Source organism: Diplotaxodon limnothrissa, linkage group LG22 (genome assembly GCF_057381915.1).
Source record: "Diplotaxodon limnothrissa isolate DT_005_m linkage group LG22, D_limnothrissa_male_GT1.1, whole genome shotgun sequence".
Taxonomy (NCBI): domain Eukaryota; kingdom Metazoa; phylum Chordata; class Actinopteri; order Cichliformes; family Cichlidae; genus Diplotaxodon; species Diplotaxodon limnothrissa.
The window spans coordinates 30,170,046-30,197,857 of NC_140616.1; the positions used below are offsets into that span (position 1 = coordinate 30,170,046).

At 40.0% G+C, this 27,812-nt stretch overlaps 1 protein-coding gene across 1 annotated transcript; it reads left to right on the top strand.

Annotated features, from left to right (window-relative positions):
- The first annotated feature begins 58 nt into the window (after positions 1 to 58).
- nt5c1aa (5'-nucleotidase, cytosolic IAa) lies at positions 59 to 27,812 on the top strand. The gene is made up of 7 exons (XM_085346851.1): positions 59 to 691; positions 4,686 to 4,730; positions 12,157 to 12,324; positions 12,423 to 12,552; positions 18,342 to 18,464; positions 24,126 to 24,310; positions 25,281 to 27,812. Exons 1-7 carry the CDS (start codon positions 536 to 538, stop codon positions 25,635 to 25,637), a joined length of 1,164 nt encoding a protein of 387 aa, XP_085202977.1. The 5' UTR covers positions 59 to 535; the 3' UTR covers positions 25,638 to 27,812.

Sequence of the window (27,812 nt, forward strand, 5' to 3'; positions counted from 1 at the left end):
AGAGAGTGATTGAATGGGACAGAGAGGAAGGGGAAAGGGAGGGAGAGGGGAGCAAGGGGATAGAGACAGGCAGAGAGGTAGCAGCAGATGGATTGCTGCACAGCCCGCAACATACTTACCGAGGACAGACTGTATGTGTGACAGCGCGTGTGTGCATGTACGCTGTCACAGAGGAGCACGGTTGTGAATGAGTATTTCATGTTGTGTGGAAGTGGATGCAAGGAGCAGTAATTCTCTTGAAGGGGTGGGGGGAACGAGGGATACAGACAAGTGAAGAGTCAACACTTTCGCTCTTCACACTCGGACTACTTTCAGGGCAGGTGCAACACCAACAAACCACTTTAGTAAGCCAATCACCAATGAACGTGACAGAAGAGTCTCCGTAAATGCTACAGACTGAGGCGGGACATATTCTGTGTTTGCTTGTGTTTTTTAAACATTTTTCTTTGTTTTTTTCGCCTGAGCGGAGGACAGTGTCTTTACCAAAGGTAGAGTAGTCTGGATAGCTTTGGGAGTGCAGACAGAGGGATCCTCTATGGTGAAAATGAGTCTGGAGCCTGTGCAGGTGATGAGCGGACAGGTCGCCGAGCTCAAAGTTGCCCCTTCGTCCAACGGCGACAGCGCAGGATCATGGGAGGGGAAAAGAGAGTTTGACAAAGACCACCTGGGCCTCACTGCCAAGCCAAAGCCAGTAAGTCTCACTCTCCACCCAGAACTGCATGTGTCCCACTTTTATTATGTAATCTTTCCAGATCACAAGAGCGCGAAGGCCTTGCCGGTTGAGACAATCACATGGAACCAAACAACCCTCTGTACTCCTCTTCCTTCTCTCCACCCTGTTGCTGCCCCCCCACGCCCAGCTTATTCTCTCGAGTCAGCTGTTGACATTGCCCACGTGCGGTTTTAAGCACACCTTATAAAAAGGGGGGGACTGGGAATCAGGAGCGACAGGAAAACTGTGAGTCTGGCTGTGTTTTGGGGTCCACAGACTATGAGTTCAGAGTCTATTTCATCCTTTGCCTCGGTCATGAATGAATTGAAGAAAAAACTAATATCTTCTGTGTCTGCCAGAGTTTAGCAGCTGGGCAGGCAAGCTGATAATGATGATCACTCACTGGACGTGGGTGCACAGGCTCATTTACACAAGATTTAATGACAGCAATACACACGATGCCTTGTAATGATGTATTTCCAAATAAATCTAAGGTCACAGTCGACCTGTCTAACATTAGGGTTGCAGTTGCCACATGCTACATAGGCACATTTTAAGAAACTAGAAGATACGACCTATCAAAATAAATCTCCTACACATAATTAGAGTTGTTCTGCTCAAAGCGTTTCCATTTGGGAATTCCTAACAGACAAAGATTTTATGAACCGCACCTTTCACCCAAATCATAGATGGGCTGATGATGACCTGGTAGATGTCAAGAGGATGTTTTATATAATAGATTTAAACAAATGTACTGTAGTGAAATCACACAGAAAGCCAGCAGTCACATGCTTTAATCTCTTAATGAACAATTCGAATATATTACAAAGTTTGCTTGACCAGACTGCAGCTATACTTGATCGCTAGGTCCACAGCCTGGACTTATATTAAACTGTCGAGATGAAAACTCCAGTTTGTAAATGTTTAGCTTGGATCTCAGCTTACAATTAAAAGGGATCAGATCACACTCCCTGGCAAAGGTTTTGATTCTGTTTATAGCGTTGCAGGATATTGAACAGAACATACTGTACCATTTCCAGGGAATCACGGACCAGGCTGCTAAACTAATCCGAGTGACTCTGAGAGGGCATAACTGTAATGTAACTAACAAAGCATTTAGTAAGCTCGTACGATTAGAAGAATAAGGGCAAGAAGAAAAACATTAAAGACTGAGTTATGTATTCACAGGAAATGCAAGCTAACGTGAAAGGACTCAGCTAAAAGTGTCTAAAAGCCGAGTAATCTGTGCTGCTCGAAGATTAACGCGGCCACATCGGTGTATTTTCGGACTGTAAACATGCATCCCCATGTGTCCCAATGATAGCGCTTAGCTATCTGTCTAAATATTACCGCATCGTATTACCGTGTAATGCATTCATCTGAAAGAGCACATACCTACATAACAGCATTAGAGAAAACTGTATGTGATTATTTATCATAGGAACTGCACCGAATAGATTACACTGAGTTTATTTCAATGAATGAACTTTCTAATTGAACAAAAGAAATCACCATCTGGTTATGATCTCGTTTTCCATCAGGTGGTGTGATAAGTAATCAAACACAGTGAAATGAACTTTAAGCAGAACATATATAGGAGGACAAATAAAGGGTCATATTTGGAAGGTGTTACTTCTTTTTAGTCGTGCACTTTTAGCCATGTTACCGTGTCATATTAAATAATTCTTTAAATAATTTAAATGGTCTGACAAGTGTAACCAAATAGCACTGATAGACCTTTTCATTATATCTATGCTGAAACAGAACACGTCCAAAGGCAAGTAATGAGGGTTTTTTTTTTCAACCCTAATCCATTTGAAAACAGTTTAAATGTGGTGAACAGGTTTTATCTTAACTTGTTGTCATTATTTAAAATACAGGAAGGTCTAAAGCAATGCTGCAAACAATTTTTAAATCCTCCAGTATTGTATGAACACAAAGATGTATCACTGTGCAAGTAAATATCACACAGTTTCTACACTTTTTATACCTTTAGTTTTTCTATATTATAGATCATAAAGCAAGGTCAAACTCATTTTAGTTTGTGGGAAACACACAGTCCAATTTTTATCTTACTAGTTACCAGAAAAATACAGCTTAATAAACTTTTTGTTGCTGTTTCCTTTTACTGTAAAGACGTTTAAGCACATTCTGAAAATGCTCACATTAAAAAAAATCAAAATAACAAAAACAATCCAAACTAGCAAACTGACAATGAAATAGTTTTTGGCAATTATGTTCAGGTTCAACCACACATCATAGGTTTTCCACATTCAGTATAAAGAAACGCTACTGCAGTAAATCAGTCCAACTTCTTGGGCTTAACAACCACAGTTTGGTGCCATCTGTCAGCAAGGAGGCTGTAAAACTGAATAAATTAGCAGTTTGGACTTTATGCTAAGGATGTAATCCATTCCTACGGATTTGCAACATGCACAAAATAGTATAAAATTCCCTCCTTTGTAATGTTTGCTCTGTGCAAAGCTATTAATGGAGATAAATTGGACATTTTGGTTGGTCAGATCTTGTCCCAGAGATGTTTGACACCCTGCATCAGCGTAACTTTGTGCTCACATTCATCTCTGTCTAAATAAATAAATAAATACATCTGGGTAAATTCGCAGATGAGTAAACATGCAACTATTTTGCTGGTAATAACTGAAATGAGTAAAGAAAATCAGCAGCCTATTTATGCAAGATAATTCATAATTTTATTGGGGGGGGGGTTTATGTTGGTTGGGTCTGGAAATTACGCCCCTGCCCCTATATTAAAAGACTAAAATTAGGCTTGTGGTGAGAGGTTGTGTGAGGTTAATGATGTAAAATGACTCACAACTTACAAAAAATGCAAAGTGACGACACATAAAAGACGTCTGTGTTATTTATACCCTACTCAGTGATGCCAGGCTGGTCTGTGTCACTGTCTCCCGTGACTTCCTGTAAGCCTCTTTTACACGTTTATCTTAGACAAGATCAAAATAAATCATAAATGAGTAATTATACTGTCAAACCTTCAACTATCATACCCAAAGTGTGGCATAAAAAATGCACAAACACTAACCAAATACCGTGCACGTTATTTCATGATGCATAATTTTCAGTTGGGTGATAATACTGGCCTGATTCTTAGACCAAACCTCATAAACCCTGTGTTAGCATTGCTGTTTCTGGCAGTGTCCGGTCACTCTGCCATGTTACCATATCTGGAACAGACTGCATCATCACTGGCCTTTACCTTATCTATAAATATCTGCACCCCCCCGATCGCCTCACCCTGCCAGTCTCTGCTCACACTCTCACTGCTTTTATTTTCCCACCGCTTCCCCCTCTCACCCTCTTTCACCTTTTTTCTCTCCCCACCCCTGCTCCCCGTGGGTAGAAGGGATGTCTCTCAGGCTGTAATATGTAAATAACACATGACTCATGGATACCAGTCGGGGTATCCATGATCTGGGAAGCTCTAACGGGATTAAAATATAAAGGGGGAAGCTGAGCACCACTTCAGAATCACACTGAGGATTTTCCTTTTTTTCCTTCTTTTTTTTTTTATCACCATCAACTTTATTTATACAGTTGCCTCTGCCATCACAGACATCAGTGGGTTGGAAGTGATTATAGTTACTCTGAGTCCCCAGTGCAGAGGAGCCATATGACTGGGTTTGGAGGCCCGCTCAGAGAGGCCAGGCAGTTAACACTACTGGTATCAAATCACAGCAAAGCACCGGAGTCTTGCTCTGGGATCACTCTCAGACTGTGTGACACGTTATTCATAGAGTAGACTGTGTACCAAAAGTCTGGTACACCTGCAAAACTGTCTGAGATTTTGTGCACGTTGATCACATTTCTCGTTTGTCTCCATAGCTTTTAGAAATATGTAGAATTATGCGTCAGGCATAGCAGGACATTATTTAAAGGAAATATTGTGATGCTGAAAAAAAGCTTTGTGATGAATAAAAACTGTCATTCTGCTAAGGTGACAGGGAGACGAGCCCGGAAGGTGGAGGGAGGCGTGTTCTTCGTAAGTATGTCCCAGTTGAAAGTTGGTGTCCAGTCAGTGCCACACCTTTCACCCTGTTTGAACCTCCTGTGATGGCTGTTGATGTGCTTGCATGATCACGGATACTCCCACTCTACTAACCAACGGGCTGACCTAACGCATCATCACGTGTGCTGTCATGTCGATCCATTCTTCACGTCCGTATTGGCTGCCGAAGGAATATACAGTCTCATACTCACCCTTCACTACACTGAATGTTTTGGTGACTTTGAAAAAATAATAGCAGTTTTTAGATGACATCCTCTCCTGCAGGCTCTGAAGCAACTCTCATGGCGCATATGAAGCTTTTTCTTTGTTTTAGCAAGTCACAAACCTACTGACATTTGTAACTACGCCAGTAACTAAACATCCAGCCTTTTTCAACAGTATCATGTGTGGCTCACTATTAGGAACTGGATTTGTTTGAAAAAAAGAAGTAATGATCTAATATTGTAGTTTGTTAAATATTTATTCTTTGTGGCCTTTAATTAACACCATCTCCCAGTGGGCATTCGTGTTACATCAGAGGTACTGATGGGAAAGATTCTCGTGTTTACAGCTTCTCGAGATGACAACAACTTGAGCTGGCAACTGCTAATCTGATTGTGCTACATCCAACGCTAACCAACAAAACAAAGAGACATGTACATTATAAAAAAAAGATATATTATAGGCAATACTATTTAAGGAGTAAAATTACAGTCTATAATTTGGCCAAAGATATGATTTTCTTTTGCAGCATTACCTCTGCAAACTGCTACCGTAGATTTTTAAATCCAACAATATGCAGTTGATGTGCAGACTTTCAGCTTTGATTCAAGGAGTTTAACAAAATCTATGTAAGAATAGAAAATATTTCTATACATAGTCCCTCACCCTCACTTTCAGAGGCTGAAAACCCCTAGATAATTGACTGACAAGCAGTTTTGTGGCCATCTTTCCCTTGTTTTATACACACACACACACACACACGCACGCACGCACGCACGCACGCACGCACGCACGCACACACACACGCACACACACACACACACACACACATATGATAAATAAAGAAGTGTTAAATTTGCATTTTATAGCTTTACAATGTAATTTTAAATAAAAGGTCAAAGTGAGGGACCCCATTATTAGGCTGAAAAAACAAAGTTTAGAGTCAAGAAACACTTTCATGAATGGAAATACAAAGGGTTTACACTAAGGTGCAAAACATTGGTTACACATTAAGACGAAGGCCAGGTTAGACTTTGCCAGAGAGATGGAGCTATCGAAGGTGGATTCAGGCCTGGCAGAGCATCTCAGTGGAAGAAACACAGCATTTGGTGATGTCCATGGGTTCCACACTTCAGATAGAGTGCAAAAGATTTTCATTGAAGGATTATTTAATGCAAACCTCTTGTTAAACCCCTTGGATTCAAGCTGAAAGCTGCACTTTTGAAGTGCAGACTACGCAGGATTGATCTATTACACGCGGACAGTTCTGCTTCATTTCCAGCTTCATTTTTATATTCTTGGACTCTACTAGAGTAGTGTTGCATGATTCACAGTTCAAAAGAATCTTTATTTAGCCCCTCAGTCTATTTAGTGTGTGTAACATGCCATTTCAGCTCCTCTCCCTCACTGTGAGCCAACTTTCTTCTTAATGACTAGTTTTTTAAGACATTTGCCAAATTGATGCAGACCTTCTGCTTCCTAACGATACATTTCACTCTGACTAAAACATGAAGCAGATTTCTTTTTAAACTTTTCTTCTCTTATTAAGTCAGCAAGAATAACACTCCACATTTTGTCTATTTTTATGCAGTTTTATTTTAACTGTCACTCCACTCTTGCACTCTTGCTCTTCCTTTTTTACTTAGTTTTGCTAAGACAGGCTGTAATTGTCAGAACTCGTGAACTCGTATGCCTGTGTTTGTATACGCTGCCATAGGTAAATCCTTCAAGATGGCGTCAGGTTTAGAGTCGTGTAATTCATCTGTTATCACATTCATTGTGCTTCGCAGTCAGTGTTGATGTTTCATATAGTGAAACATATGTGGATCAGAAATGCATTACGACTAATAACAAAAAGAAGAAAACAATGATATTTTTCTATGATATGCATGCACGGAAAACATGTTTTTCAGTTCAGTGGACACAGAAATATAGAAACTGTCAAAATTAAATAGTGTTTCATCAAATCTATCCTTTAATCTGACTCCCATGTGGGATTAAGCCTAGCCAGGTGACGTGTGTGTTAACAGGTAAGTAGGCAACAGGTCAGCAAGCAGCAGGGTTGTGATGGAAAAGAGGCTAAATGCAGGAACAATGGCACGGCGCACATGTCGGCTTGTGGCCTATTTACAAGTACACAAGCGTCAAGGCTGAGATGAGAACAGGCAAACATCTCAATACACAGAATCCAACCCCTCACTCATCCATGTGGAAACATACTGACTCACAAGCACAATTTTAGACGCACTGAAAACAGCTGAAGATCACAGCACTGTATAAACAACAGTAAATATACAGTAAAATAATTAGCATCGGATTCAATCAATACTGCATCAGAACAGTAAATTTTAAAAAAAAAACCATAAGCAACACTCCATTTACCCAGTGTCACATGACACACTTTCACACTTTCACATGCACATTAGTGTTCTCTGCATTGGCTGAAACACTTTGCCCCTTCACCCCACTCTTCCCACTACACAGGCACGAGTTCCTCTGCCCACTGTGGGCAATTATTGCCAGTTAACCCAGGAGGAATGCAGCTCCCCCCCGTCAACCCCTAAACACACAGGCCTGAGTGTAAACACACACATTGGGCAACATGAACACAATATGACACCACTGCGCCATCTAGCAGTTCATCTGAGACCATGGAAACAAAACACACATGTACAGACAAAGCTCCAAAGAGCTCTACATACACTGACTCGTTAAAATGGACCTCTCTGTTATTTAGTGAAATATAAAATTGTTGTTTTTCCTTTTTTAAATGTATAGAATCTGAAAAGCATGAGGAAACAGGACGGGAGTGTTGACATTGTATTCTGAAGGTTTGACATTTTTGCCATTCATATAAAACAGTATGATTCCACACAAATTAAATTCTTATGACCATGTGCAAAGAACTTGGAGTCTTGTTACCTTTGAAGAGGTTTCTTTGAGGACAGGAACTAGGTCTGGGACTTTGGTAAATCAAGGTGCTGATAAAACAACAATAAATGTAGTGACTCTGCTCTCAGTTTGCGTTTAAATGGGCTCGAGCTGGCTGTTATGTGCAAACTGTTTGTGATAATATGGTGATTAACTGTGATAAGCTGGCAAAAAATTAGGAATCTATTGCCATCCACATACAAGAAATTCACATTAAACTGAAATTCACACTGACTAGTTAAATTCACAGACCAGCCAGAAGCTCATACAACAGAATTTCAGGAATCTCTCCACAAGTAGTCACACAGTTGCTGCATGATAGAGATACTGATAGGAACTGTTATTAAATAGGACTATGATTGGAATACAACAGCTTGGAAACCAGTTAAGTTGTTGAGTCGAGCTCCCTGTTGCAAGGAGACACATTGCAAATGACTTGTGTTGATCAGTGCAGACTGGCTCAGACTGCTGCCTACGTTTAAAAAGCAGCAATGATCTGCAAGCCTCCAAATTCTGAATGCCATTGGTCTATTTTCTCCTAGTCATATGAAGGTTTTTACTCTACTGCGGCTCAAACATTACCCTCCAGTTGGTGACTTCCAATAAAAATAAAAAGTAAAAGCAGTAATACTTGGCTAGTTGCGAGGGGACTCGTAGTCCCTGTGAAACTGATGACTGAAGCCCCACTCACACAGGCTTAGACACTCGTCAGGGGTCAGGTTACATCCTAGTAACTATAGGTTGCTAGGGAGAAATGTGGTTTCCCTGACCGCTTGCCAAGTGGATTTGTATTTAAGAACAGTACTAGAACGTACTTTTTAGTTCAAAAGCAAATTAAATTGGTGCGTTTGTGCATTTTCCCTCAACTTCTACTAAGACGCTGTTTGACTGTCTTTTTTGCACTGCATGTAAAGCCTGTTTATCCACGGAGCTCATGAGCAGGGAAATTTTCTTGTTAGACTTTTTCACGTGTTTGAGGCTAAAAAACACTTTAGGATTTATGATTTAGACCTTTGTCACCATGGTTACATTAACATATGTCACTCAGAGTCACAGAAATATGGAAAAATAACAAACAACAAACAGTAGAAACAAATATTGGTCTTTGGTTTGGTCATAATTAATGTTGTAAGGGGTTTTTTGGAGCGGGGGGGGGGGGGGGGATTTTGAATTTTTTATATATTTACGAAATTAAATGCCTAAAAATCCATTTGGAGCTTGATTATTTGGCCCTACAAAGGTTCTCAAGGACAGGCTTGCGTTGTGTTGACAGTGCAGGGACAAATTGTGTTTCTTTTAATTCTAGAGGGTAAACACAGGATGGAACTTGTAAGATGAAAATTCAGGAGGTCTGTGTTTACCACTTCTCCAACCCTTGGAGATCCCTAAAAAAGACATCCACCTTGGTCCCTAATGGACATAAATGTCCATTCCCCAAAAAGTGCAATAAAAATCTTATGTATTAATATTTTTTTCCACTTTAAATTGGTCAGTCTTTTAAAACTACTTCTCCCTGAAATATTCATATAAAGTTTTAATTATATTTTCGTTGTTTTAACCCTTTAAATCCCAGTTGTATTACACGAGCGCCCTGTTTTTTTTAGCCCAAAAAACAAAAAAACTAAATATTTTCCAAAAAAAACATTTGAAGTAATATTTGATTGTTATTATAATTAGGCCTTTAGATGGTCCAAAGATTGGCACCAAAATTCATTTTGACCTGCCATTATTTTTTTTGCAGGAGCACATTAAAAAAAAAAATGCATCCACCTTTAAGCCTATGTCCATTCCCCAAAATGTGCAATAAAAATATTAAATATTAATTTTTTTTTCACTTTAAATTGGTCAGTCTTTTAAAACTACTTCTCCTTGAAATATTCATGTCAAGTTTTAATTACATTTCGCGGATTTTAACCCTTTATATCCCGGTTTCGTCACATGAGCGCACTGCTTTTTTTGCCCCAAAAAACATAAAACTTGAATATTTTCCAAAAAAAACATTTGAGGTAATATTCAATTGTTATTATAATTAGGCCTTTAGATGGACTAAAGATTGGCACCAACATTCATTTCGATCGCCTTTTATTTTTTTTTTCAGGACCAGAAAATGGTCTCCAGGCGGCAAATGCTCCTCCTCTAGGCCGAAATAAGTGCATCTTGCCGGGGTAAGTCGCGACGATTACCGGGGCACGATCACCGGGGACCCCTTTTTCCAGCACACACGCCCGATACCACGTGACAACAAATACGTCATTTCCTGTTGACTAAAAAAAAAAAAGCACCCTCTCATGGTCCTAGGGACCAAAAAATGGTCCCGCCCGATCAGCGGGCGAAGCCGCTGCTGCACGCCGGAGATGAGGCTTCATTTCCGGCAGGTCTGTCCAAGCAGCCCGCTGTTTTCCAGCAGAGGTCAAATGTGAAGCAAGGGCGCCACCCGGTGGACAAATAAAAAAATTACAACTCTAAGGCCTGTAGTCCAAAACGAAACCTAAGCTGGAAACCTGACGATCCCTTTGACCGTAATTTTTCTGGCGTGAAAAATAGCGTTTATAATGGGTTTCAATGTGGACATTTTTGTCCAAAGGGACTAAGGTGGATGCATTTCTGTAGCTTAGCCATTTTAGGCTAATTCAATGAATTTACACCACAATTATAAAATATAATTAAAAAGAAAATTCTTTGACAAATTTGGCTATATTCCACTCAACACAGTGAAAATGGTTTAAAATTAAAAATGCAAAAGACAATAAATGTCCCTAAGGACCTCTGAGGGTTTTGTGTCCCATGGTAAATATATCTTTTATATTTTTATTATTTTGTGTTTTGTATTTTTCTCTTGCTTCTGCACAATTCTAAATCTGATCTTTGCAATATTTTCATAATTACTACAGCCACATGAGGCTGAGGTGATATTGAAAGCTAACAACAAGCTGTAATCACGGACTGTATATGAGAGATGGACATATTCTCTGTGTATGAAAAGAGAAGGGAATTTCAAACCTACACGCTTTCTAAAGCTCCAGCCACACAGGAAGTAATTCGCTCATCAGGCTTCGCATTAAAGCTGTTTGGTCATTGGTGGACATACCAGGCTCTGGTAGCCTCTAGTTAACCCTAATGCATTAACTGCAATGTCATATGTGAATCACCTGTATCCTGTGTTCTCATTGGTACACATTTCAGTCGCTTGGCTCGAAGCTGAGATTTTCAAAGTTTCACATGTGACCTGCCCACTTATTTAGAAGACAGTCCCTTGAAGTTGTGTAACAGCTACTACAGTAGGTATGCACTCTATTGGATTTCTCAGATTTCCACTTCTTGCTCAAGATGGTGACAGCCAAAGTCTGAGGTTTTAATACGAGAGATTATACACATCCACTTTTATATATACTCAGTGCTCTTAAGCCCAATTTCTTGCTTTTTTATATCTGAATGTTAAACTGTTTTCTATAAATGTTGAAATTATTAGTTTAAATGGTAAATGGTAAATGGCCTGTATTTATATAGCGCTTTACTAGTCCCTAAGGACCCCAAAGCACTTTACATATCCAGTCATCCACCCATTCACACACACATTCACACACTGGTGATGGCAAGCTACATTGGCAAGTTTAACTTCATATGTGCATATTGTTATTAGTAACTCTTAATTTAGAATTGCTTTTATGAGTGCACCATGTTTAGTTTAACTGCAGTTTGTACTTTTTCTATTATAAAGGGATTTTGCCAACTAGATACTCTATTCTATGAAATTACATTATAATATCAAACAGCTTTAAAATTCACCCAAGATAGCACATTCTTTCATCTATATTCTTAAAAAACATAAAGAGACAGTTCCATAAACTCAAACAGTCACAATGTGATTGAAGTGAAGACTTCCAGCTCTAATTCAATAGTCATGAAATTGTCTGATTACTTTTCAGCCTCTGAAAATGGTTTTAATTCATAAACAGTTAATGCTGTACCTGTAAACAATTTTTGTGAGACTACATAGTTGAGTTTCTGAATATACATAGCCTTCATTCTCTATCACTCAAAATGACTCCTGTAATGTAATGGCATTCAAAGAAGTTAACATCGATAGCATTTAACACACTGATGTGAAGATAACAATAATAGACCAAAACAGCACGCACTCTTTATATAACGGGCACGCATTCCTCTCTGTGTTTCCCATTAACCTTATCATTACTGTTCAGTGGTGTTCTCTTTTTTTGTTCATCTTTATCTTTCCATTGTCCACCTTGACTTTGGTTTTCTGCAGCCGAAGCCAGAGAACGCAGTGACCGTAGCTGTTTCCTCTCGGGTCCTGTTCCGGACTGAGCGGGAGCAAAAGGTGTTTGAGCAGCAAGGTGTGGAGGAATATCTGAGATACCAAATTGAACATGAGAACGAACCCTTTGCTCCTGGGCCTGCTTTCCCCTTTGTCAAGGTTAAAGTCACACAAGCACACACAGATGTTATTTTTTAATTCTTAAATTCTTTTTTGGTCTTGATTTTTCTCAGCTGACTGTTTCTCTGTCTTGACAGGCTCTGGAGGCGGTTAACGCTCGTCTGCGAGAGCTGTACCCCCAAAGTGAAGAACTGTTCGACATCGTTTTAGTAACATATAACCATGCCCACGTTGGAATCCGGCTCATCAACACCATCAACCACCACAGTAAGCCTAAAAACTGTCAGTGTACGCCACTGAAAATGAATTACTCGCCCTACGTGGCACTATTGAAAGATGCTATGCAGCAGACAGAGTTCTCAGTTTAAATAGCTTCCTGTCATGGGATAACAGTCCATTGATAGGTCAATTATATATCTGAAATTTCAAGCACCCACACAGACACTATCAGTTTGACAAGCTTATTATCACACTCTCCATGTTGCCAATCTGAACTATGCCCACCGCCCCCCACATCATGTCTTTGAAATCAGAGTCTTTAAAGACCTCATTTGGTTTATAATCAGGAGAAAAAATATGATGTGCTCAGATCTGCTGTATGCAGTAAGTAGCTATCAGCCATTTTTCTTTATGTCCATGACAGTGCTGACACAGGAATTGGAATCACCTCTCTTCATATCATAGGTAATAACTGCAATCCTTGAATTTTGGACCAAAACTGACTTTTGTTTCCGCGCAAACTCCATGTTTGTGTGACTCATTAGCAATAACAGTAACACGTTCCAAAGCAACATGTTACTGTTATCACATAAAATTTTTCAGTAACAGAGTAATATAACACATTACTGCACCAATCAGAATCTGTAATTACAGTCACAGTAATGCCTTGACTTTTTCAGTTATCTGCAGAAAAGAAAAAAAAAGGTCAAACAACAGGCCATTTTTCTTCGTTTTCAGTTTGCATGAGGAAGGAGGAAAATAATGGGAACTGTGTCCACATCAGAAACAAGTACATTATGCTGCTAACACAACTTCGGCTCTTTGCAAACATCTGCACACTAACAATGCTAACGAAAGCTAGCAAATCCCCAGATTGATGCTAAGGCTGAAAGGACACTTTACCATTACTTTGCTTTTAGCATTGCTTTCTGACAAGTAGTTAAAGAACATTTTTCTTAAGAACAGTAACATTTAATGTTCATCTGCTAACCCACCAGCTTGTCCCAGTTGTACAGAGATTGCAACTCTATTTTTACTCTGCTGTTACCGAGGCCTAAGACTGAGTTATAATTAGGAAAGAAGGCGTGAGGATGTTGGAGTATTTTGACATTTACCTTCAAAGCTGCATCACGTTTTGAAGACCTCAAGTGGGCATGACAGAAAGGTTGTAGGGGATTACATTCTGACATTTGAGGGCCTCGAGGGGATTGTGTGTCAAGGAATCTGGATAATGTACAACCATGTGTCCTTAAAATTTCTTAATCAGTTAGATAAGCAAGGGCATTTATACAGGGTGGCAGTAGCTCAGGAGGTAGAGCATCATCTACTGATCGGAAGGCTGGTGGTTCAATCCCTGGCTCCCCCTAGTCTGCATGCCAGATATCATTGGGCAAGATCATATTCATACTCCATTGCATCGGAGTGTGAATGGTAGTTGCTGTCTCTGTCTTTTCTCAGCAGTGCGCACACATGGAGCAACGTTTACCTAAAAGCACAGAAGACAGTGCATGTGTGTTTTATAGAGTACTTTGAGAAAGTAAAAAGGTGTGGATGGTAGAAGCAAATGTTAGAGCATGATCAGGGTTAACAACATTCCTGGGAGGTGAAGTTATTATCAATGATGAGAGGTACGCTGGAAGATGTTTTTTAGAAAAGAAAAATAATAAATAAATAGCATTTGATGTGTGTCAGTTAGAATCTTTAGTTCAACCAAGGGACAAAAAGAAAAAGAAAAAATACTGACGTGACAAAAAGCTAAATAATTATACTTAGTTTTCCTCCAAAATATAAGTTTAGGGCTGCTGCTGATCAATCACAACTTTACTAAGTGAAGCAGGTAATCCCTGTATAACTTAAAAAAATAGTCTATAAATGCATCTGCTTTTTTCTGGGGTTTTTTCTCAATTTAATGCTTCCAATAAGTGCACGCTTTCCCACTAACGTCCAAACCCAGCACCCAAAAGCATCCATACATCATCCAGAATCTGACGCAGGCTCAGCTGAGAGACAAACAGTGGAGTGTATGAACAGCTGACTGACAGGATCCTTCCCAGGGAAACTCTCAGACCCCGTGATGACATCCCTCTCACAGACCACTTCCTGTTCAGTTGCTCTAATGTTTTCAGATCCTCGGGGCTTCATGACGGGAGTGGGTTCAAGCTTATTTCCCTTTGGGATGTAAGAATAATCCAAGAGGCCCGAAACAAAAACAAGTCTGAGCGAAGCCACCAAAGCAACACTCGGCCTTCCAGATGCCGCCATGTTAGATCCTCTCTGGTGGCTCTATGTGAGGCATTCAAACAGTCGCTTGACCTCTGAGCGTTCCTGCACACTTAAAGGAAACATGGCTTCTCTGATAACATTGATAAGTGTTTCATGAGCATCTTTCCTGCAGTGGGTCTCTCTGAGTAGCAAAGCCGTGTTAAAAAGATTGAGGATCATTTATTCTAGCTTGAAACTGGATGTGCGAACTGGACGTGTTTATTTTTGATTATCAGCGCACCCAAACTGTTTTTCGAGGCAGAATCAAGTATTAAATTCCTGCACTATACACCTATGAATAATGGACGTGTGCAGGGGCAGAATTCTACCTTAGCTTGTAGCTTGTTCTGGGTGCTCTGCAGTGTCTTTTCAGTCATGTTGATTTCCTGTTTTATTACCATGTTTCAGATGTTTTGAACAAGCAAATAAATCATGCAAAGAAGCTAGATGAAAACATTTTTCTTAATAGACAGGGAAAAAAGATACAAGAACGTCAATGGCAAGCATATTTTCCCTCGAGTGACTCCCACGCTCCTGCACCAGTCTGAAACACAGGATGAGGTGCGGTACAGCGTAGGGGAAGGGGAGGGGGTCAAACTCACCAGGGTCTGACTACAAAGCTAAATAAACCATTAAGAAAATCTTCAGAGGACAGTTGGTTCTTTGAGTAACTGAGAGGAGATTACTCAGGGGGCTTAAAGCAACACAGTTCCTCTGTTCCTTCTGGAGTCCAGCTCGTTTTGCCTAGAGCCTGATTATGAGTCACACTACATTTATCTGCCTTTGTTTCTTTCATGTGTCTTTAAAAGTGAACTTCACATTTTGAACTGATTACCAGAACAGCAACAGGCAAGGTTTATACATACAAATGTAGCCACCAAACTGCACAAAAATATCGAACTTTGCTTGTTTCAGCCTGAAGAATATTCGCTTTGTCCGCCTGCTTGTCCGTATGTTCTGTATTCAGCACAGAGCTGCACCTGCCTGGTTTGCCTCAGCATTTACTCCTATATTAATATTACATTATTATAGTCGACAGTGGGCTCTGCAAATTATTCGCAGTGGGGTATATATTTCCCCACATATTTTCCCAGTTCTTTGGAATGACGTGGGATAAACTTACTGAGCCTATAATACATTGAGGCAAAACTTGATCAAAGTTTTTTTTATATCCAGCTAAAAAACAAACAAACAAACAGACATTTCTTATCAGCTTGGACTCATGAAAAAATGGAAAACTCAAGAAAGAGCATCTATTTGCTCATGTACATGGACGTCAGTTGTTTTGTGTTTTTGTAAGGTCTCAGTTCCACAGGCCCGGAGATGGATCGGTGATATCCTTTAACCTCAGGTTGGCAGATGGTTGCTGATGGTTGCTGGCAGTCTCCAAGCAAAATTTATTTAAAAAGAAAGGTTTACAAGCAAACCAGAAAGGGAGAATGTTCACCGTTGCTTTGCACTTTTCACAGTTTAACGACTGCTTGGAGAGTAGTTTGAGAGTGTTGCATCAGTCTACTAGCATCTATAACAAATCCAAAAATGTTTTTGATCTGCCACCTGTTTTGTGCCCAATTTTCACCTGAGAGCGAGGAACCTCCAGCAACCACTTGCCAACCTATTGGGGGATACATGTTTTTACCTAGAAAATAGAAGTTGCCCAGGTGTTATCAACTGATCTGTAGGTCTGTGTGACTGAGGCCTTAGACCAGGGATGGCAAACTCATTTAGCATCGTGGGCCATGTAGATAGTCAAAAAACACCAATAGAAATTTTTGTAGAGAAAAAACCCAGAGACTTTTCTGTCATCAAATTGTTTAATTGATACCTAATTACTTTGCTGTATGAATATCCAAGAGGGAGGTCTTTATCAGTAAGAAAAGGTAAAAAACTTGTGAAAATACAATTAAAAGTCCAAGTCTTCATAGGACGTTTCTGGCACCCGGACCTGGTGATGGACACAGCTGCCTTAGACTTAGCACAGCTTTAACCTCCTAGGACCTGGCGTCCATATATGTGGACATCACATTTTGGGTTGTCTAGACCAGATTACTAAATTTTGCTCTACTTGGGCCTGATATGCACTTACGGGGACATTATAATGCCATTGTTCTATCAAAATTTAAAACGAATGTCCTCAAATGTGGATATCAAGCCCTTGTAGAGTAAAATCAGGTAAAAACATCATTCTTTGTTTTTACATTCATGAGGTCCCAATCAGCCCAAACAGCAAAGAGAAATTAAAAATGCTTGCTACGAAAGAGTTCGGGTCTTCCCTGCTGCAGCATGTACCGAGAACATTTTAAGCCATCTTTTGTTATTTTTGGAGCGGTTACAACATATAAGCATTTAGATTATACCCTGCTTGGAAAAAAAAAGTAAGGGAAACTCTCTAATCAGAGTATAACACAAACTCAGTTAATATTCAAGCTGTCCAATTACTGTATCCATATCATCTGCTTTAGAGCAAATCAAATGTGTGTTTTCACTTGCAGCTGACTTTTTACACTAAAGGTCAGTGAGTACAGCGTAGACTGGAATAACAGTTAGCTTTGCAGCGTTACAGTCTCAGAAGGTCATTAGCTGCTGCAGTTTAGGCTCTAAAATGACAATTTTACAACATATAGAAGCAAATTACATGGAGTAGGAGTTTTAATGTACTCTGATATTTTATTTGCCTCTTTTAAGTTCCCAAACGTTGTGGAAGCCCTGTGCTAAAAAAGGCCAGTGGACCTTTATTGTGGATGAAGATAAATTCATGCCTCGGCGATTGCAGCTTTAAATAATTGGAATAACCTTCACATTTCTCTTTTTATAAATCTCCCGTCCACACTAACCTCCTCCTCTTACTTCATCTCCATATATCTTAGGTGTCGCCTACCTTTTCATTCTATTATGACCTTCAACTCTAATCAAACTCAATCCATCACCAGATATTACTCTATTTTACTCCCGTGCCCTTTCTAATAGCCCCCCATCCTCTTTTCCCTCATAAATACCAGCTCATTTTACCCAAGGACACAGATATAATCCGCAGATCTGTACTCGTGGATCTAATTACCTAATATCAGTCTCTTCTCATTTTCCACATACCGACTGTCCACTGCTCGGTGGATCAGTCGACAGCAGCGAATTAAAAGGCCTCCCAAGCCAAAATGTAAACAGACACTTTCCCACCAAGTCTTTTCGCTTCCTCCTCTCATCTGCACAGCCTCCGTCTTCCCGCCCTTCTATTAACCCCCTCTCTGGACCCTCTCCATGTTTTAAGTACTTGTAAGTTTATCCTCTCACCATGTCTTTAGAACATCTTCGCTCCTTTTTGCCGTCCACGGCCCCCGAAGTGACCCTTTCGTGAACTCCCTGACAGTCAGAGCCCCAGCTTCTAGTGCAAATATAGATTATATAAGCGACTCTTTGAAGTCATGCGGTGTTTGCTGGTATGCTAACATGCAAATAGATGCATTTATCAACACTGTAATGGATCTGTAATGCTGATGATGGACTGAATGCTGACATTTAACACCAGATGATGTACTGAAATTAAAAACCTTGTTGCTATTTGTTCCTCTCATCCACAGACTTGTTCATTGAGAGGTTTTGTATGACGGGGGGGAGCAGTCCTATTGGCTACCTGAAGGCCTGGCAAACCAACCTCTACTTGTCTGCTGATGCCAACAAGGTTAGGGAGGCGCTGACTGAAGGTAAGGCCAGTCCTGCCACAAAGCTGAAAAATACTTAGAAGTTACTAAAGTTTACAGCTTTTTCTATGTTTCACACCAGATTTTTTTTTTTTGCATTATGTGACTCTTATATAATAATGATTGAAAGCTGTAGCACAGGACTTTTACAAGCTAATAATTATCTGTTTATTAGCATTTTAAAAAAAGAGTTTACACAGTGTTATTGAAGTATATCGTTACCTCGTAACTCTGTATTTTGCACAGTTCTAAACCTGCTGTCTTTCATTGACTGTATATAAAAGATGGCCATTGTGTCGTACTTTATTAGTTTTGGATTGCTCATTTTGAAGCGTTAATGCTAGCTTTTTTCCCCCGCCATTTTTTTGTGTCTCTCTGTGTGTGTGTGTGTGTGTGTGTGTGTGTGTGTGTGTGTGTGTGTGTGTGTGTGTGTGTGTGTGTCAGAAGTTTTGCATGAAACGGAGAACCAGCTTGACAGCTAAAGCTTGTCAGCTTGGTGAGCAAGCGGCATCCATAAATGGTGGAAGTGTTAGTAAACAGTTGACCTTTGCTCCAGGAGGGGCAAAGGGCCTAACCAACCACCTAAACATAAACCATAAAATGTACGAGTGCAACACACAAAGATGGCTGCTAACTGGTAGTAAGTGATGGATAAAGAAAAGACTAGAAAATTCTCTTGCAAATATTAAAGCACAAACGTCTTGCTGGACCACACAGCAGATCATATTGGAATTAATATTCTAAATTCCATTAAAAAGTGCAAACAGCACAAAAATTAAACTCGAATTAAAGTAAAATGAGGTCTAATAAACAGTGATTGGACCAGAGACCAATACACAGGACTATCAACATGCTTTTTTATTTTTGCATTTTAAGATGGGATTTATTGGGGATTAAATGGCTTTTGGAACGGGGCCTCTTGTAGTCCTTAGATTAACTGCAGATTTTGTCACCTCAGCATTAACCTAATTTTCCAGTCGTAGAGCGTGGGATGATTGGTTTACCAGAAAAACTAGGAACAACTAAAACAGGAATAGAAAATTGAGGAATCTCCTGAGGATGGGTTACTGAATAACCACTAATCACCAGAGAGGATTACATTAGTACAGCATTTGGTTTATGTTCATATAATTACCATCCGACTATAGTGGAAGACAAAAGAATTCAGATCTGAGAACAGTAGATGGCAGTGATCGTGCTCGTATTTGCCTCCAAATATGGGGTGCATTGCCACAATAAAAAAATATATTTATGCATGCTAGTATCCTGGTGTCCTCCTAGAGATCGGAGTAATTTAAATGGAGTAATCCAGTTATATGTTTTAGACATTTAGAAAGTCTCACAGAAGCAGTTTAGCATACAAATTAAAGGCAAACCAGTAGCATCAAGTCATACACGGCCCTCACACACTCCGTTACTTCAGCTTTATTTTGATCAGGGAAATGTGTCCGAAGGAATGCCTTCAGGAAGCTTTCGTGCCTCACATTTAATTAAATCGTCCTTCTGAGGAAGCTTGATCTTGAATTCTTTTCAAAGCACGCGTCATGTAACCGCACTAGTTGTTTTGGCCTATTTGCATGCATTTTATTTACATGTAGTTTCAGCACACTTGACCTTTTCCAAGCTGGATAACAAAAACTAGTTTTTGAAAGTCTTTCCTTTTTTTCAGACACAGATAGAAATGTTTTGAAATATACAGGTTCAAGTATGATTTGAAATTCATAGCAATAAAAAACTGATCTAATCCCTAAATCATAAATCCCCAAATATATGCCATGTCATACATAGAAAAACTACAAAGCAGCCTGCACACACACACACACACACACACACACACACACACACACACACACACACACACACACTGTGCTAGGAGTGTACATTGTGTAATGTGTGTGTATTTGCATAAGAAGTAGCAATGACATCTTCTGCAGTGCTGCTGTGACTTTAGTCTTTGCACTCTATTTGATGGTTTCCATGGTGCCATGGCACCGTGAGGGGTTACCAACATCCTATTTGTTGTAGCTTTGGCTAATTTGTGTCACAATTTGAAGTCACTGGTCATTTTCTGCCAAAGAAATAAGATCCATTAAAATGCAACGATGGAAAATTTGTGGGACTTGAGGTGACAACCACATCCAACGATTTAAATCCCTTCTGTGCAGCGAATTTCATGCTGCATTATTACTGCAGCCAACACAGAGGAGGTTTTTGTGACACAATCTGTGTCACTGGGTGTATAAACTTGAGACAAATTTAAGGAAAATTAACTGGCTGTGTAAAGCTTCAAGTGGCTATGGTTTAAGTTCTGTCGCACAGTAAACCTGCTCTGGAGCACGTAAGAAATCCACAAGTGCAAAATGAGTGCCTACTGACTAGGGATGGGTACCGGTGTCCGGTGCCATGATGGCACCGGTTCTGACATAAACGGTAGTAACCAGACCGAAAAGCAGCGCACATTTCGGTGCTTTATTTCGGTGCTTTTTTTCCCTGAGCTGTGATACACTTTAGATTCTAGCCAATCATTTTACGTTTCCGAGGATAGTAGGCGGGGCTGTTAGAGCAGAGCTACAGATTAAAAATGTCCAAGGCGAAGCGGTCAAAAGTCTGGCTTTACTTCATAGCAAAATATGCAAACTCAGCAGCCTGCAACAAGTGCTTTAAGCTGATACTGTGATACTGTCAAAGGAGGTAACACCTCAAATCCGATGAAACACCTGGCGACGCATAGCGTTTTTTTTAAAAGCCCAGAAATGCGCCGTATTTGATAGCTTGCTGCGAGACCTCACACCGAGCACATCTACTGCGGGTGGGTTGCCTGTTATGCAACATCCCCCAAAAACACGAAGAGGAGAGTCCTGGCCCCTAGCCCTGCCAGTGTAGCAGAAATGATGACGGATGATGGTGGCAGCAGCCGTTCTTCTCTGCGTGAGTAGCTAATTTACGTTGAGTAGGCTAACCACGTTATTACATTAATGCATGTAAGGTGAACTAGCAAACATCATCATAGCTACATGCGGCTGTCCTCTTGTTTGATGGCAGATACTCCCTTCACCCTGGCTAAAAAGGCTAAAATGACTAAAGAAAAAGTGGAAAACAGTTAAACATGAGAGGTTTAGGACAAAGTTTGTGTTTTTTCCATTGTTTAAGCACTGCTTCCAGCCAAGAGTGATACCATATATGCCCCATAGCTGCAGAAAAGGCTAACATTGTTATATTTTTACAAAAAACAGCTGAACATGAGAGGTTTTTGGACCAATTTTGTGTTCTCCATTCTTTAAGCACCGGTTTGAGCACCGTTTGAGCACCGGCACCGTTTCAAAAGTACCGATTTGGCACCGGTATCGGATAAAACCTAAACGATACCCATCCCTACTACTGACCAATCAGTTTGCCAGAAAATCGCATCACCATTTCTGGAAGATAGTGAGACGTTTTTCTTTCCCGACAAGCACTGAGAGGAAATATAATAGCTCAGGAGCAACATTACTCATAGCTTGTTTTTCCCCGTTGGCCTCAAGTAGCAAATCAGTTTTATTTTTCTATCAGCCTTAACATAGAAATGTAATCCCAACACAGGACGGTCTAAGCCATGCACTTTATGACCTTATATAAAATTTGCAGATAAACCCACTTACTGGTTTGAATTCTGTTTTTATCTTTGCTCTTTGTTTGCTCTCACATAGTTTTAACCCTGCTGGGTTACAGCTGAAAGAATTCATGAATTTTATCTGAGACTTAATTATGGGCTGTCTGTAAATGGACTGCGTTTATGCACCACTTTTGCAGTCTTTCTGACCTCTTGAAGCACTTTGCACTACAGTCACATTCACATATTAATACAGCAGGTTTTCACAAGGTGTAGAGCTTTCAGCTGTATTGTGTTTAACCTCACGTTATAATTTTCGTTTTGTTTGTAAAATATCCGCTCTGCTTCCCAGGAGACCTGTGCATGCTTGTGATTGGTCATTTGTTGCAAACGTCACCCTCTTCATGTGCACACACATGCTACTTAGGGCATGCCACGTTGATGACTGGGAAGGCCACAGAACAATACAACCTAAAGGGATCAAGGGTTTCCTTTAACTGTCAACCATCTGTAGCTGTCAAGGCATCTCCAGGGACTTTCTTCATGTCATTTACAAGCTTCGTGCCAGTAATGCCGCACCTCTGTGGGAGGCAGCTCCTCAAAAACACAGAGCACATAAGCAGTGAAGCAAAGGAAGTGGTTCTGACATTTTACTTGAAAGCTCTTAATTAGCTGTAAATCCATTTGTTAATACTTCCTCTGAGTGTTAGAGCATGTTTTTAAGGACTGCGGCTATGAAGGTGACAGTTAAAACCTTCCTGATTTGTTCTGTTTCTGGCAGGAAATGAAAGAGAGCACTGAATGAAGTGAAAGATGCTTTTTTGCACCTTAGAAAATCTAAAGATTTATTTGTGAACTGAAGTGACGTTTAAAAGCTGATTTTATCTAAACAAGTGATGTCTCTGTTTACTTGATTCTCAACCACTCAATATGAAAAAACACTGTTTAGAAAAATTAAAGGAACACTTTTTTTAATCCGAGTGTAGCACCAACTAAATTAAGATGCCTTGCTGTGTCTCCCAGCACAGTCTCAAGAGCATGGGGAAGATTCCTGGAGACAGACAGTTACTTTAGGGCCCTTAACCCACCAGCAAGACTGTTATTTGCTTCTGTGTGCAAGAAGGAACTGGATGAGCACTGCCAGAGCTACAAAATGACCTCCAGCAGGACACTGGTTTGAATGTCTCTGACCAAACAATCAGAAACAGACTTTATGAGGGTGCCCTGATAGCCAGTGGATCCTGTGCTCATTGCCTGGCACCGCGGAGCCCAGTGGGCATTTGCTGTAGAATATCAGAATTAGCAGGTTTACCGCTGGCACCCTGTGCTTTTCACAGAGAGAGAACAAGTTCACCCTGAGCACATGTGACAGACATTAAAGAGTCTGGAAAAACTGTGGAAAACGTTATACTGTCTGTAACATCGTTGGTCTTTCAGTGATGGTCTGCAGAGAGATATCCATGGCAGGTATACTGGCTAGGTAATTGCAGACTGGCTGCCATTAATATTAGGATGAAACCCTTGGATCTTTGTCAGGCCCTACACTGGTACACTAGGTCCTGGGTTCCTCAAGGTGCAAATGACAATGCCTGCTCTCATGTGGTGAGAGTATGCAGGAGGTTCCTGAAAGATTAAGAAATTGATATCCTTGACTGGCCCCCAGTTTACCTCAAATTGTCCAGGAGCTCTTTGATGCTCTGATCCAGATCTTGGGGGAGATCCTCCAGGACACCATCCATCATATTATTAGCAACATCCCCCATGAGCCTGTGGGGACCATACACACTATTCAGTACCAGTTTGAGCTGCTGCAATGAAAGGAAAACGGACTAGCCATGAACTGAAACATGAAGTAAAGGAAGCAGGGCAAAATATCTGATAGGGAACGCAACTCCTGACTCCCTCTAAAGAAGAAATGCAGAGAATGCAGTTCAGAATTAAGTGCAGGAAGTGAAGGAATTAATCATAATGTACTAATGTTAAAAACAAATGAAGTGTACAAACACAACTTCTCTTTAGCTGTAATTAGCTAAGTGATAGTTGAGCCCTTTATTGTCTTATGCATTTGTGTTCAGGCATCGCAGCAGCCACAATGTTCATGCCGGAGAAGATGACAGAGGTATCCGAGTCCCAGCTAAGAGTGGCATTTGATGGCGATGCTGTCCTCTTCTCAGATGAGTCAGAACGCATCTTCAAGGCCCATGGGCTGGACAAATTCTTCGAACATGAGAAGGAAAATGAGGACAGGCTACTGGACCATGTTGGTATTCTTTAATTGAATTTCTTTGCATTGATTTTTATTCTATTCAGTTTTATTTATAGCGCACCAAATCACAACAACAGTGACCTCAAGGTGCTTTCTATTGTAAAGACCCTACAATAACAGAGAGAAAACATCAACAACAGTTTAAACTAGCACTTTAGTGACAGAGGGAAAGAAAAACTTCCTTTTAACAAGAAGACAGGCAGGGTGTTTTGTTAATACGTTTCTCTTAACAGGATCCGTGGTGTTGGTGACAACATAAAGTACATCCTGCACCCTAACCCTCCGAGGTCATTGGTCACAACCCATAACCCTATCAGAATAGGGTTGTTTGTTTTTGTTAAATTGTTCTTTCAAGGCAATCAGAGAAGAAAGAAAAAAAATTTCAGGTGACACAACAAAAAATATTTCACATTTTCTTCCTTGAAAATTCAGTTTTGCCTTTCTTTAAAATAAGATTAGCAATTAGCTTGGAGCTTAGAAGGTTAATACCTGAGGCTAAATTTCAAAGAAAAAGAAAAGAAAAACTAACTGCAGATTACACACACAATATCCCATACTGAGATGACTCCAAAGAGTGTAGCAATCCTTAAAAACATTATATTCTTCCTAATATTATCTTTTCCAAGCAGCCTCAATGATGAGCGTGCATATGGTCTCCACATGAAATCCATTTCAGTAACTGATTATTCTATGAATATATTATGCAAAATTAAATGAAATAATAAATTGTTTCTAAAGACTGTCAGTTGACATGTCATTCTCCTTGACAACCAGCAATTTCGGAAATTAGCAGTGCATACCTCACGCTGTGCTACATTACAATAAAATGGTGCTAGCTCAATCAGGGTTTGTATGTGTTACATACACATAAAGCTGATGCGTGACAAGTCAAAGATGAGTCAAATCTTAACATATATACAAGAAAACAGATAGCAGGTCCTCACTAGCTTTTCCTCTTTGGCAGGGTCCCCTGAAGGGCTTCCTAGAGGCACTGGGGAAGCTCCAGAAAAAGTTTTACGCTAAAGGCCAGCGTCTGGACTGCCCTATCCGCACCTACCTGGTCACAGCTCGTAGTGCAGCAAGTTCTGGGATTCGGGCTCTCAAGACACTTCGGGCCTGGGGGCTGGAGATCGATGAGGCCTTGTTCCTTGCAGGAGCACCAAAGGGCCCTATGCTTGAGAAGATAAGGCCACACATCTACTTCGATGATCAAATGTTTCACATAGAGGGAGCGGCAGAGATGGGTACCATCGCTGCACATGTTCCCTATGGCATTGCACAGAAACATAACTCCAAGCACAACACCAGCGCAGGGAAGTAGACAAAAGGTCTTTGGATGTTGGTGACCTGGTAGAGGGAGGGGATATTATCTTAGGACAAAACAAAAAGTTGTTAAAGTAAAATTCAGATGATGAACTTTTTCTATTTTTTAACTGTATGGAAGTACATGTTTGCTTGACCACAGTATCTACTGCCTCGGCTTAGTGCTACTACTTTAGGAGTCAGATAAGAAATCTGGATAAAGGTCAACAAGAGGTCTGGAACCTGAGATGACCCAATAACCAAGGTGTCCAAAAACAAGTGTTTCATTAAATCATGCTTTGGTTCTTGACTAAGTATTTCTCTTACTACTCCTTGTCTTCATAGCGAAGACAAGGAGTGAACAACTGAATTGTTTATATATATATGTAACAGTGCACTGAATGTTAATAAATGAACTGTGAGCACAATGCAGAGATATTATATTGTTAACCATTATGGTGATGTACTATAGCATGAAAGTAATAATTTAAAGTTTTGTCAAACATTTTATAGTTTGATTACACACAAATGTAAAAAGATTAGGATGCAGCTGTACAAAATGTGTTGTATATTACTGAAGCATTCAATGCCATCTGTTCTTGTGTTCCAAAATCCAAATCAAATATAGAAAGCCATTTGGTGCCTTAGGAGTGGAATTATAGTTCTCTTGGGTGAACACAGGCAGGAGGGCACAGACGGTTTGTTTTATACTTCAGTGAAATATGTTTCTAACCGTTTTAACCCCACGTGGCACCTGACAGGATCTTAGACACTGTGATGTGTTTTTATCCAAAATACCCTCCACTCCTTTGTATTTGGAAGTATTTTAACTATAACAATATTTGAACTACTGTAATGTGGAGTGATACGAGAAACTCGTGGGAGCTTTGGCTTTGCATGATGCTTCGCAGCTCAGAGCGGTTCAAATGGTACGTAATTAGCATGCTATATTGATTGATTTCTTTTCTTTTTTTTCTTAAAGATTTGTGTCTTTTTTTTTAAACTTTTTTTTTGGAGAGAGAAAAGAACAATGGAAAAGAGAGATGGATGAGATATGCAACAAGTTTCCCCTGCTTGCAATCAGACAGGTCACAAGTAATGTATGTGGTATGCAACTTAACCAATAGTGACCACACAGTGTTATAAATATATTACTGTAGCGAAGAAACCACGTTATTTACATTTCTAGTTGCAAACTATGGCTGTATGCTCTAGAAGTTGCCTTTAGTTTCAATGAATGTATAACTTACAGCCAGTTATGTTGTATGGCTTCCATGACGTTTTATGCAATCCCATAAACGACAGAAAACCAAAGTAAAACTTGGCAATTACATGTTAAAACCTAAGCTTGTTAAGGCTTTCACAGTTCATGGCATAGCTAAATGGAATTTTGATCCGTTTTAGCTGATATGTAGCATGCTAAAGTTTACCATGCTAGCATGCTAAAGTTTACTGTGCTAGCATGCTAATGTTCCCACAAATATGTGATCCTAAGGAGGTCTTAGTCTAACAAAACACTGACTTAACTGAATGAACCTGCGTTTTACCTTCATATTTAACCAGTGGAGCAAGTGTCATATTTTTACAGGTTTGCTAACCTAAGAGATTTTTGAAAGCTAGATCTTTTGCTAATATTCCAACTAGAGCACACACGTTATAGGTAGACATAAGCCGTCAATCTTGGGTTGAATTCTCTGTCTTGTATACCCAGGTGACTTTGTTTAATGGTGTAAAGTTTCACCATCATAAATCCATTTCTAAATTGTAGTTAGAGAATCTTGCTAATGTTTGATAGAAAAATATAAATGTTTCTATTATAGACAAAATCCCTGCAGTGACCTTTAGAAAATGCCAGTCTACTTCACATGACTCTACTTGTAACCAGTGTATAATTAGAGACGCATCATTACGCTCAATCAGTCTTCTGAGTACCACGGGGTTCAGAAAAGTGACAAGCAACCCGCAGGTTTAACCTCACAGGCAACACACATACAGTAATTAAACAGATGTGTCTCTTGGCAAACTAAAACAACTGCTGACTTGTGAGCAGATAAAGTTTCAGCACGACAAGCTAATCAGGGAACTCTGGGCTTCAGGGTGACATTCGGTTTCAGCTTGAACAGATTCAACAGCACTTTGATAACTGCTTTATTGAAGGATTTGCAAGATTAAGAAAATGTAAATGGACAATAAA

Excerpts from the sequence above, each read along its gene's own strand:
- nt5c1aa (XM_085346851.1), top strand. The coding sequence starts at position 536 with ATGGTGAAAATGAGTCTGGAGCCTGTGCAGGTGATGAGCGGACAGGTC. Across the intron at positions 12,325-12,422 it reads CTGCTTTCCCCTTTGTCAAG|GCTCTGGAGGCGGTTAACGC; the intron begins GTTAAAGTCACA and ends CTGTCTTGACAG. Across the intron at positions 12,553-18,341 it reads CAACACCATCAACCACCACA|ACTTGTTCATTGAGAGGTTT; the intron begins GTAAGCCTAAAA and ends TCTCATCCACAG.